General features: G+C 36.6%; 3 protein-coding genes across 3 annotated transcripts; all 3 read left to right on the plus strand.

Annotated features, from left to right (window-relative positions):
• Positions 1-1,161: 1,161 nt before the first annotated feature.
• Positions 1,162-1,962, plus strand: LOC148932275 (disease resistance protein RPM1-like). The gene has a single exon (XM_089064148.1). The coding sequence runs from the start codon at positions 1,162-1,164 to the stop codon at positions 1,960-1,962; it is 801 nt and encodes a 266-aa protein (XP_088920274.1).
• Positions 1,963-2,064: 102 nt separating this feature from the next.
• Positions 2,065-4,725, plus strand: LOC125193825 (putative late blight resistance protein homolog R1A-10). The gene is made up of 3 exons (XM_048091739.2): positions 2,065-3,826; positions 3,980-4,057; positions 4,495-4,725. The coding sequence occupies exons 1-2, from the start codon at positions 2,103-2,105 to the stop codon at positions 4,014-4,016; spliced, it is 1,761 nt and encodes a 586-aa protein (XP_047947696.2). The 5' UTR covers positions 2,065-2,102; the 3' UTR covers positions 4,017-4,057; positions 4,495-4,725.
• Positions 4,726-8,903: 4,178 nt separating this feature from the next.
• Positions 8,904-10,987, plus strand: LOC125210688 (ent-kaurenoic acid oxidase 2-like). Its single transcript, XM_048110267.1, has 8 exons — positions 8,904-9,490; positions 9,570-9,719; positions 9,786-10,037; positions 10,107-10,190; positions 10,267-10,345; positions 10,406-10,512; positions 10,594-10,712; positions 10,805-10,987. The coding sequence occupies exons 1-8, from the start codon at positions 8,942-8,944 to the stop codon at positions 10,893-10,895; spliced, it is 1,431 nt and encodes a 476-aa protein (XP_047966224.1). The 5' UTR covers positions 8,904-8,941; the 3' UTR covers positions 10,896-10,987.
• Positions 10,988-12,558: the final 1,571 nt, after the last annotated feature.

Genomic DNA, 12,558 nt, shown 5'->3' on the forward strand with positions numbered 1-12,558 from the left:
CTGCTGGCTAATGCCAACTCTGGTGGGATTCACCAGTATTTGTTCCCCTGCAGGTTCAAGACAGTAAAATTTGACACCAATCCTAGACATTCGTGGACCCATCCACTTAAGTGATTCTGAGAAGCATCAAGAATGCAGAGGCTGCTCGAATTGCAGATCCCAGTCGGAAGTGATCCCTGAAGCAGATTGCTTCAAAGATCAGATCAAGGGTGGCCGACTAGCCAATGAAGTTGAGGAGACATTGGGGGTGAAATTCTTCCCTAGATTGAATTGAGGCTGTTGTGCGAAATGTTGACGCCTTTACTTTGTTTCCAGAGAGGTCAAGGTTAGGCCGTCTAGCAGCTGCAGAAACTGCGGAAACTTGACTAGATTCCTTCGGAAAGTGTACCTCATCATCTGAAAGATCAAATCCAACTCATTAAGAAAGCAAGTCCACAATGCCCTTGGATTTGATTGTTTGAAATATTCAGTCCTCAGTTCTTGTTTCTTGAGGAAAGTTGGAGCTCTGCCAAACCATGCAAGTTTACCATCATGCAAATTAGGTCTTTTTTCATCTGTAAAATTTGGGTTTTAGACTTGGTAGCTAATTTTTCAGATTACTCGGCATGGAATTTTTTATTGATGTTATGCAAATTAATTTATTTCTATGATTATGGATTAATTTGATGCATCCTGAATAGCAATATTTTCTACTGAGGAGCTGTTTGGTTCAAGTTCTAATCGCATACAATTGTTTGGTTTGTCTGATTAGTAGTAGCCCACACGTTTTCATTTGTTTGGTTTGTAGATCACTAGATTGTGTGTTACATTGATTTCATATATGGACGAAATTACCCTTACTAAAACATCCTAATTACCCGCCCCGAGAAGTCCTATTTACGATTCCCGCCATTTACACAATCCCACTTTCATTTCCCCGCCAAGTGCAAGAGGAAGCGAGTATTCCACTGGTTTCGGTGTCCCATTTCCACAGAATCCGTGTAAGTAATTGCATTCCTTTTCTATGTCTCCCAAATCTGTGTTAGTTCTAGCTTTTATGGTCAGCCAAATTGGACTCACAATTATAATAACATATCTCAGTCACGCATTACCAACTTTATTCCTTTCCAGTTCCCCCACCACCAGCTGTATGCCTGTATTCCTTCCGCCACCACCAAACAAATGACGGCTTATGGTGCTGTGTTTTCTCTTACGAATTCAATGAACAACATTCTCCGCTGTTCTCGATTTAGCCTCTGTGACGGCTCTCAACAAATCATGCTAGTCGTGTACCACAAGTTGGAGCCCTTGAAAAATATTCTGGAAATATTGGACGACACTAGTGCTAGCAGATGCAGGAAGAAGGTGAATGCTTTGGATGGAAGAATCAAAGAGGCCATATGGAAATTCGAAGACTCCTTGGAATCCCTTCTCACGCTCCAGATTCCTTCACACCTTGAAACTATTCCAGAGATAGTCTCCATTGATCTGCAGAGTCTGGAAAATGATGTTCATTCATTGTACCAATCGCTTGATGATATTGTGAATGAATACTTTCATCAAGTTAAGAATATGCCTCAAGACGAACCTGTTTCCTCAATAATTGGTTTCCGTGGAAACAACTCAAAGATGATTGGATTATCAGACCAGTTCCAGCAAGTCAAGAGTGATCTCATCAGAATGCTTGGATATCCCAGCTGGAAGTATGTGTACGCACTTTATGGGACGGCTGGCGTTGGCAAGACCACTCTTGCAATGAAAATCTATCAAGATCCCGAAATTCAGAGCATATATGAGTGTCATGCCTGGGTCACCGTAGGCAGAGTACCTCAACCGATCACTCAAATTTCACGAGGCATTCTTGCTCAACTGTGTGGAATCTCTGGTCAAGGAGATGAAGAAATAGGTGTCTGCTTGAAAGAAAGATTGTACGGCAAGAAATGCCTCATTGTGTTGGATGATGTCTGGGAGACGCCGGTATAGTATTTCTTGGAACATTCCTTACCTTACATAAAAATGGATGTATTCATGTCTTGATCACTGGTCGACATCGAAAATGGATTCAAGCTCATGTGAGTGATGAATCTTGGTATGAGGTGCGGTTTTTGAACGAAGAAGAGAGTATGGATTTACTATGTAAAAAAGTGTTTGGTGATGAGAGTTGCCCTCCTCAACTTCACAAAGTTGCTACTGAAATTGCCAAGCTTTGTGAAGGTCTACCTCTCATGATAGTCACTGTTGCCGACTCTCTATCAAAATCACAAAATAGAGACCCAGTCTACTGGAATGAAGTAGCAAAAAAGAGAAATTCAGTCTTCACGGATGCATATGATGAAATATCAAAGGTACTTTTCCCAAGTTACAACTACTTACCACAAAGTCTTAAAATGCCTTTTCTATTTATGGGAGTGTTCCCTCAAGATTATGATACTCCCCCTTCCAAGATCATCACTATGCTCAACGCTGAAGGGTTGTTACCCGCATATGATTGGGGAAATTTTTGTTTGAGAGAGCTAGCTGTCTTCTATAGTCTTGTTTTATGCAGCTTCAAGAGCATGAATAAAACTTCTGATGAACTTTCTTTTAGCGAGTATAAAACTTGTCGGCTTCATTCTACGTGGCGGCACGTGTGTAGAGTAGAAGCCAGCAAGAACAAGTTTTATCATGTCTTAAATAAGTTAATTGATGCCTCAGAAGAAAGTTTAAAAGGTCAGCGAGGCTTGTGTCTCGAAAATAACATTTTATTTGGCATCAAAGAGTTTCGTGACTCAGTGAGATTGAATTGTGCATTATCTACACATTCTCTCCTTTTCTATGGTCCTTACCACCAATATCCAATCCCTATAGATATCGGTTTCAGGTTGCTAAGGGAAATAGATGCTGTTACACAACGTTTCTATGCTTTTCCAATAGAAATTTTGTCACTAGTTCAACTAAAGTACCTTGCTCTAACTTGCAATGGAGATCTGCCTCCAACTATATCCAAGCTTTTTAATCTTCGGGTCTTGATTATCCATCCACATCTGAATATTAGACGTTGTAGAGCTCCATCATATATACCAATACAAATATGGGATATGCAAGAATTAGAGCATATTGAGATAGTGGGGAAGAGCCTTGTAGCTCCATCTCATGTTGCTTCTTTGAATAAGCTCTCAACACTTGTAGCCGTGAATGCTAGCATTTGTACTATCTTGAAACTCTCCGGAAGAATTCCCAACATAAAGAAACTAGGAATACGGATTGAGCTAACACCTTATGATGACATGCAAAACGACCTTTTGAGTTGCTTTGATTGTGTTTCAACACTTGGAAGTTTGGAAACACTCAAAATCAGTATCACAAATCCAGTGGTCAAGTATAGTCATGTTTTACCGGTGACTCCTGGGTCATTGAAGTTTCCACGCAATTTGAGAAAGTTGCATTTGAGTGGTTTGGGATTTCCGTGGGAACACATGGATGCCATTGGCTGTTTGCCTCTTCTTGAAGTGCTAAAACTGCGATCCTACGCCTTTCAAGGGTCTCACTGGGAAACCCAAAGGGAAAGTTTTAGGAGTCTTCGATTTCTGCTAATTGAAGAGAGTGATTTGGTGCAATGGAAACCAAGGTATGGAAGCTTCCCCGAGCTTAAATACCTAAGCATGAGACATTGCTACAAACTAAAAGGGATCCAAAGGCCTGCTTCTTTATACTTAACTGGAAATAGGACCGTAGAGATTGAAATGGTGGACTGCAATCCTTTAGCTTTAACTTGTGCCAGCCAATTGCAACCAAGTATTGGTGTTAGGCTTCGTGTTCTTGCCTCTTCTTCATTTTATGAGAAACCAACAACTACCATATTTGAAAGGTTAGTCCTCCAACTACAAATCAAATCATGTTCTAGTCTTAATATATATTGCTCACAGTAGACTTGATTCAAATTTTGATGTTATAAATATGAAACTAATTAAAAAGTTTCAGATTGATATGACTTCTGAATATATATGCATTAATATTCCAGGTTCGGGCGCAAGTATATCCCCGAGGTGGAGAGTTGAGACCCCACGTTTTGTATCCGCATGTTCAAAAAAGTTAGACGGTAATCTTTCTTGTGCTATGCATGATTTTTCTTTGGTTTTGATATCACAAAGTAATTTCATTATATGTACTGTTATTTTGAAATTTTGTCTGATTCATGTAACTGATGTTTTATTCAACTTAAAAAGCATTAGGAAAACTTGTAACAAATACATTTTTTATTTTATGGGACTAACCAAGAAAATAGTTGCATTGGCACCTCAAATTTCTTAGGTTGAAACAGATAAGACCAATTTACCAGCCCAACTAACCTAATATAATTATTGTCAGCACCGTAGTGTAACATGAAGTCAGTAAAGCAGTCGGATTCATTCGACATTAATGACTCCTTGTTATGCTGGAGGTTTATTGGAAGTTTGTTGGACACAACATTGAGAAAACTAACTTGTAGACGTATGTGTAATCTGATATGTTGCTGTTGTTGTTGCGAGTGTGCAGTTTTCCGAAAGATGAAGAATGTATAACGGCACCCTACAATCTGCAGACAGCTCTGTATCTCAATTGAGATTGCAGGGCAGACACAAGAGATGCGACTACTCAAGCTCTAAGATAAGTCGAGATCGATCCGAAGTTGTCTGGCATGTGTATGAACTAATATAGTGTACTATAAAGATATATTTTCCTTTTTGTTGGCAAGCTCAATTTCACTCAATAAAAATGTCACAAATGGATAATTTGATTCATAACTGAAAGCATACATGAGTAGCATTCTACGAAGTTTTCATGTATAAAAATGAAAAACAAGAATAAAAAGAAAATACTAATTGAATAATTTCCAAGTCAAAAGCATAGCAAACTACTAATTTTGTAGTGAGACGAAGCTGCCTCTACACTCAACAATCCTGGACTGTGGCGGCAAGACATGCCTGCAGATGAACTTGCGTGCACAATAATCATACACAAACGCGCCCCGCAAGTCAGGTCCTATAGAAGCATAACTAGACCACGGGCTCCAGTAGCCCCGTTCATGCTCCAAGAACACTAAACCAGTCCTCCACAGAGGTACCGCAGTGGGTACTCTCACATCCATCACGTGATTCCAAGTCAATTCACTTCCTTTACATCTCGACTCATAAATGTCCACCGTGTTACTCCTCTTAGAAACCTGTAAAAAGTCAATGCAGCGAAACGAGTGCTCATCTTCTGCAAAAACAAAAATGGGATTTCTAAAAGGATTTCTAAAAGCAAGTCTATAATTCGTAGGCAACGTGACTGTCTGAAACACTTCGTTCTTCATATCCAAGCTTAGTATTTTGACGCTTATTGTTTTCGTGCAATAAGTTCCATAGTATTCCAGGAGCCAGTGCACTAAGTAGCCATTATTGCACCATGATTTTATCGGACTAATATAGGAAAACTCTAGATCTACACCATCAAGGACCCCCAAATCGCACCAATCGCCGGTCAACTCGCTCCAAGAATCTGACCTACTTGTGTATAATTCTGCATGGAGACGCCGGTGTTTCTTGCACATTAACAGTTGCACTACTTTGTAATCTTCGTCAATAAAACCAATTGCAACCGAGTGATGTAATATTTCGCACGAGGAGGTGGAAGTGGTAGTAAGTGGGAGAATCTTTAGTTGACCTAGAAAAGGGTTGCATATGGCTATGGGCACCTCAAAGTTCTTATGGTTAATGCAGATTAGACCTTTAACTGACCCAACCCAACTAATCATTTTATCGCTCGAGTGCTCGGATTCATACGACATTAATGACTTTCCATTATGATGGAACTTTATCGACAGTTTGTTCGGCACAACTTTGGGAAAAGTAACTCGTAGATATACCGTGCCATCATCTGATTTGTTGTTGTTGTTGTCATTGTGAATGTGCAGTTTTCTGAAAGCGCTAGAATCGATAATGTGACACCAGGATTTGCAGACAGCTCTCAGTCTCAAGAGAGATTGTACGGACAGACGTAAGAAAATCTCTACCAACAAATCCTTATTCATAGCTATGTATTCACTCATCGTTCAAAGTGAGGGACGTGAACTCAATATCATGAACTCGTTGAATGAAACCCTACGCTTAAAGAAAAAAAAGGATCTAATCTAGAAAAAGAATAATAAAATAATCATAAAATCAAGGAGACTAATCGAAAAAATAATAGTCTTCTAATTTCAGTAATCTCGCGGTCATCCTTATCTTTATAAATATTTTATATTGCAAAAAATATCTCTTTACAAACAAATTCATATTGCAATTTGTTTTCGAATCAAACAACACTTGCAATGTTCTGATGGAGTAGTATTATTCAGGATATTAATTGTGATTTGTTGGGAAAATCCAGAATATGTGATAAATCTTTTATATGATTCTCTTCTGATGATAGCAAACTAAATTTTTTTTGTTAGTATATCTAAACAAGTATTAGTTGGGAGATGATTAACCAACAGTGTTAGCATAGTTTTATAGAAATATACAACGAATTAGCTAAAAAATTAACATGATACGTATTAAAAAATTAACATGATACGTATTAAGGAGGGATGTCATCAATTGTTAACTCTCCCTAAATTGTTAACTACAACTAATTAGAGATTCTAGAAGCGGTAGAGATATAGTGGTTTATAATTTGTCATGTGTAAATTTATTTTATTATTATTTAAATTTAAATTGATAAGAATATTCACCAATTTAGGATTTTGGTCAAAATGTCAATATAGTGTATAAAACATATTAATACAATGTCTTGAATATGTCAACACAATTTCAAATTGACATTTTATATGTATTATGTTGACATATAACTGGTTCATGAATAATACAAAAATTCAATAATTTTTTTTCAAATTTTGACATCGAAATGCATGCAAGTGAGATCTCGTTAGAATCCTTATAAAATTATCTTAATTTGATATATGTTGTGTGAAAAAATAATTTAAATTGAAATAGTTATATGCATTTAAAATTGTGAGATATTTTTTAAATGTTAGTTATAACTAATTTCTTGTTAATTGATACAAATACCCAAATTGAAAGTGAATTGAGGCCTACTTACCATTTATAATAATAGTGAAAGTGAATTATTATTGTGGGACGAAGCAAAATGACAAAAGTTAGCTCTTATTATGTAACGGAGGAAGTACAAACAATCATTAAGCTCAAAAACATGTTTTTCGGTTAACAAACTTAAACAATCTCTCACCTATACTCAAAACATAATTTAGAGAATACCTAAATTGGAAGTAGCTTGTGGTCATAAATGCATTTGATTTTCACTCTTCCTATCTAACTTTTAAATGTTATATACAGAAAGATATCTTAATGTCATATCAAGTCAAGCGAATCAAACAAGCCATAATAGTTTATTCCATAGTTTATAGACTACTAGGATGGGGAGTGATCAATTGCTAACTCAGCATTTAATTACAAACTATAACTCATTTAAAGCCATAGGATTTTAGAAAATATGTGGTCTACAATTTGCCACGTGTAATTTTCGTTTTTACTAATAAAAAAAAAAGATAAAAAAAAACTTCAAATTAGGGTTTTGAATGAAAATGTCAATATAGTGTTTCGAAAATATCAACACAATATTTTGAGAATGTTAACACAATGCTTTAAGAATGTTAACCCATTGCTTTATTGGCATTCTAAATGTATTATATTGACATATTTTATATAGTAGTATATTGACATTTCTGCTTGTACGAAAAAATTAAAAATTTTCAAAAAAGTTTCAAATTTTGACGTCGGAACATATGCATGTAGGATATCGTTGGAATCCTTATGAAATTATCTTTAATTTGATATATGTTATATGAATTTAAAGTTTTGGGATTTCTTTTAAAAGTTAGTTATAACTAAATATGTACTCCCTTCGTCCCGCTTAAGTGACACGTTTTCCTTTTTAGTTTGTCCCAACTAAGATGACACATTTTCTTTTTTGGTAACTTTTTCTCTCCAATTAATACACTCAACCACTTTTTCTCACTCTTATTAAAATATCCATCTTTATTTATCTCTCTACTCTAATACTTACACCCACATTCTCTCTCTCCAATTAAACACTTTAACCAATAACTCCTAAAATCTTGTGTCGGCTAAGCAATGTGTCATCTTAGCCGGGACGGAGGGAGTAGTTAATTGACATTACTACCTCTATTGATATTTTTTGGAATTAATCCTATGGCCTTATTGACGTTTTTCGTTGATCGTATTGACATTTAGGGATTAATGATCTAAGCCTTTAATTTAAATAACTAATAACTACTCCCTCCGTCCCCGATTAAGAGTCACACTTTTCCATTTCGGCCCGTCCCCAATTAAGAGTCACACTTCATTTTTACCATAAATGGTAAGTAGGTCCCACATTCCACTAACTCACTTCACTCACATTTTATTTTAAAACCAATATAAAAAAGTGGGTCTCATATTCCACTAACTTTTTAACCAACTTTTCTTTACATTTCTTAAAACCAATGCCCGGTCAAAGTGTGACTCTTAATGGAAGAGAGAGTATTATTTAGTTGTAGTTAGCAATTAAGTTATAAGTTAACAATATAACACTCTCTCTACTCGTATAATATGTAGACATGGCAAGATATATAGTACTCCTCATATTTTAGCATCAGTGGATTCAGGTGTGACAAAAAATATATATAACTCGGTATTTTTTTCCCGGAATTCCCTTTCAAGTAATAACTAGTCAGCATCAATGATTCCGGCAAACAAGAGAATATTCTACATTAATCCGTTAATAGTAATTTTTGTCATGATCCTCCACCAACTCCACAGAATCATCCCTTTGGTATCTTTTCTTAGTTGCGGCTATGTTATACTATATGTTGTAATGTTATAATACTATAGCTAGCATAAATATATAATGGTAAGATGATCGAATTAAGCTGTGAGTGTAGAATATTAGACAAGATTTGGAAATGGAGATTCAAATGAGTGAAGGTTTTTGGGTGGCAGTGGTACTGATGCCATTAGCAGCCTTGTTGTGGTGGTGGAATGACTGTTGGTATGCTCTTCCCTACCGCCGCCCTCACCTTCCTCCTGGCTACATGGGGATCCCCTTTCTCGGTGAGATGCTCCCGTTTCTCTACTACTTCAAGCTTCTCCGCCTCCCTGATGACTTCATCAATGCTAAACGGACCAAGTTCGGTGATGGAGTTGGAATGTATCGGACACACCTCTTTGGTTCACCAATGATCATCGCTTGCACCCCTTCCGCCAACAAGTTCGTGTTGCAGTCAGAGTCGAGCTTTGCGGTCAAGTGGACCAACGAGGAGCTTGTTGGATCGACATCTCTTGTAGCCGTGGAAGGCGACCCCCACACAAGGGTGAGGGGCCTTGTTATAAATGCTATCAATAATCCCAATGCGCTGCGTGAGATCACTCTCATGGTGCAGCCTCGCATCACGGCTTCCCTCAAATCATGGTCACAAAGAGGTCGAGTCACGGTCTATAAGGAAGCCAAGAAGGTGCAACAATAAGTCTCTTTTATATAAATAAATCACCTGCTTCTGATTACAACTTCTTATTCTATCTCTCGTGTAGCAGATTGTATTTGCAAACACTGCCAAGTATTTTGCAAGCTTCGAGGAAGACCGTGTCTTGGACACCCTCGATGATCTATTCACGGGTCTTCTTGGTGGGCTTAGAGCTTATCCTCTCAATTTCCCAGGAACTGCTTTCCACCATGCACGCAAGGTTGATGTATTAAAACTCATGTCGTTTAGCAAAAACAACACTAACTAACGGATGAAAATGTGACAGTGTCGTAGGAAAGCAGAGGCCATTTTCAGACAGGAGTTGGAAACAAGGAAGACGTCTGAAGCCTCGGTGCCCAAAAATGATCTGATGGAGTCACTGATGAATATGAAGGACCAAGATAAGCAACTAAGTGACACTGAGGTTGTTGATAACATTGTGAGCCTTGTTGTAGCAGGATACGTATCAACTTCGCTCGCTGTCATGTGGGCTTTATATTATCTGGCCAAGTACCCTCAAGTTCTGCAAAAGCTTCGCGTATGTTTGTTCGTGCATCTTTATCTGATGATAACTTTTATTAAATTTGAGATATGATGTTTGGTGCAGGAAGAGCACATGCCAATTAGCAAGAAACTAAAGGGAGATTTCATTACATATGAAGAGACAGTATCATGCAAGTACACTGCTAAGGTAGTACTAATATTATAAAAACTCTGTTGCATGATTTGGATAGCTAGTGTGATTATTTGTTTCTCTCCATACTTAGGTGGTGGAAGAAGTGATTAGAATGGCCAACATTGCAGCGTTTATCTTCCGGACTGCTAAGAAAGACGTTGACTACAGAGGTAGAAACATCCTTCATATGTAAGAATTATTTCGACATGTAAATATGTTGTTGGAAACAGGATATAGGATCCCGAAAGGATGGAAAGTGGTGTGCTGGCTTCGTTACCTTCACACCAATCCAGAACACTTCGAGGATCCGATGTGCTTCAACCCGGATAGATGGAATGTAAGAGAAGTAGATGTTAGTCAAGCTCCAATTAGATCGCACATGAATTGATGAGATAAAATACGAGATTGTTTTGTACAGGAGGCACCAAAGGCGGGGTCGTATTTAGTGTTCGGAGGGGGGCCAAGAATCTGCGCGGGCAACATGTTTGCGCGATTGCAACTCACCATTATAATTCATCATCTGGTTGTTGGGTACAGGTATACAAATATCATACACTTTTTTTCATTCATGATCAAAATACTCTATTAGTTATGAACTATGATGAGTTTTGAGTTGGAATATTTTGCAGATGGAGACTGATTAATCCTAATGTGGGAATGTCATATCTTCCTCATCCCAAACCAGAAGATGAAGTTGAAATAGATATCTCTCAAATTTGACTATAAAAAACTCTTGCTTGCTTCCAAGCATCTCTCATTATCTTGTATCATGATAATTAATACTATGTGTTAAGGAAGCACGAGTCACTTAATAGATAGTATGACATTGCTCTTTCAACTAGTTGATCGAGTTAACTATGGTCTAAAACGGTGCATAATCCGCAGCTATTAGCAGAAAACGAAGCTAAACACAGATGAATGTACAATGATTGTTGGAGTGAAAATTGAGTGAAAGAGGTTCTTTTTATTATGCGAAAAAAATTATGGGATAAAAGGGGTATTTATCGGTGATTATAGAATTAATTGGAGGATAAAAAATGAAAAAATAACATGCAAAAAAACGGTAATACAACGGTTATACTCCCCCTATCCCATCAAAATAGACTACATTTGTCATTTTGGGATGTCCTTTAAAACTAGACCAATTCTATATAAGAAATTTTTTTTTCTCTTTAAGGTGGATTTCATTCTCCACTAACAATACTTCAATCACTTTTTTTTTTCTAAATGATCTCCTACTTTACCTATTGTGCATTAAAATTTGTGTCGTTTCAAATGTTGTCTATTTCCTGAGACGGATGAAGTATTTGAAAAAGTGGGTAAAGTATACTTCCTCCGTCCCACAAAAATATGTAATTTTGGTTGAACTCGGGTTTTAATTAGGGATGACAATTTTTGATCCGATACTATAATCTGACACGAATACGCACGAAGTTAACCCTACACGAACACGCACATTTAGGATTTGGTGCTTATAGGGTCGACCCAATAAGAACCCGAAAATTTTAGGTTGGGTTGGGTCGGATTTGGGTCGGGTTGGGTTATTCGTTATGAAAAAAAAATACTCCCTCCGTCCGCGAATAGGAGTCCCGTTTTTCCATTTTAGTCCCTCCGCGAATAAGAGTCCGGTTCACTTTTACCATAAATAGTATTAGTGTCCCACCTTCCACTAACTCATTCCACTCACATTTCTTTTAAAACTAATATATACAAGTGAGACATCTATTCCACTAACTTTTTTCCATCCATTTTTCTTAATATTTTTTAAAACTCGTGTCGCCCATGAATGGGACTCATAATAACGGACGGAGGGAGTAATTATTTTGATTATTTCTATTAATTATAATAATATATTAAATTTTAATTTTATTAGTAAAAATATGATTAATACTATTATTAATTATTTTTTATGATAAAAAAATATTACTGCATACTTAAATTTTATTAAAAAATAATTATTTTAATTATTTTAACTTTGTTAGTTAGATTTAATTTTAATATACTTTAATTTTATTATTTAGATTTAAAAATTATTTAAATTAATTATTTTAATTTTGTAATATCTTATTTTATCGTATAATATCAAATTTTAATTATATAATATCATATGTCAGTCGTTATCGTATAGCGTTTATATTGTGTAGTAACTTACTATCATTAAAAGATGAACGATATTTTTTGGATGACACGAAATCCGCGCGAATCCGACACGAATCTGTTTGGGTTGAACCCGATAAGAACACGATGATTTGGGTTGGGTTGGGACCCGATAAGATTGGGTCGATATTGGGTTGACGCGATAGCGACTCAATCCGCACGATTTGCCAACCTTAGTTTTAATATATGGAGTAATTAATAAAGTAAGTGAAATGTGAAAAGAAAA

The sequence above is a fragment of the Salvia hispanica genome, chromosome 2 (genome assembly GCF_029641045.1).
Source record: "Salvia hispanica isolate PSC_SH4W2 chromosome 2, Shi_PSC_v1, whole genome shotgun sequence".
Lineage (NCBI taxonomy): Eukaryota > Viridiplantae > Streptophyta > Magnoliopsida > Lamiales > Lamiaceae > Salvia > Salvia hispanica.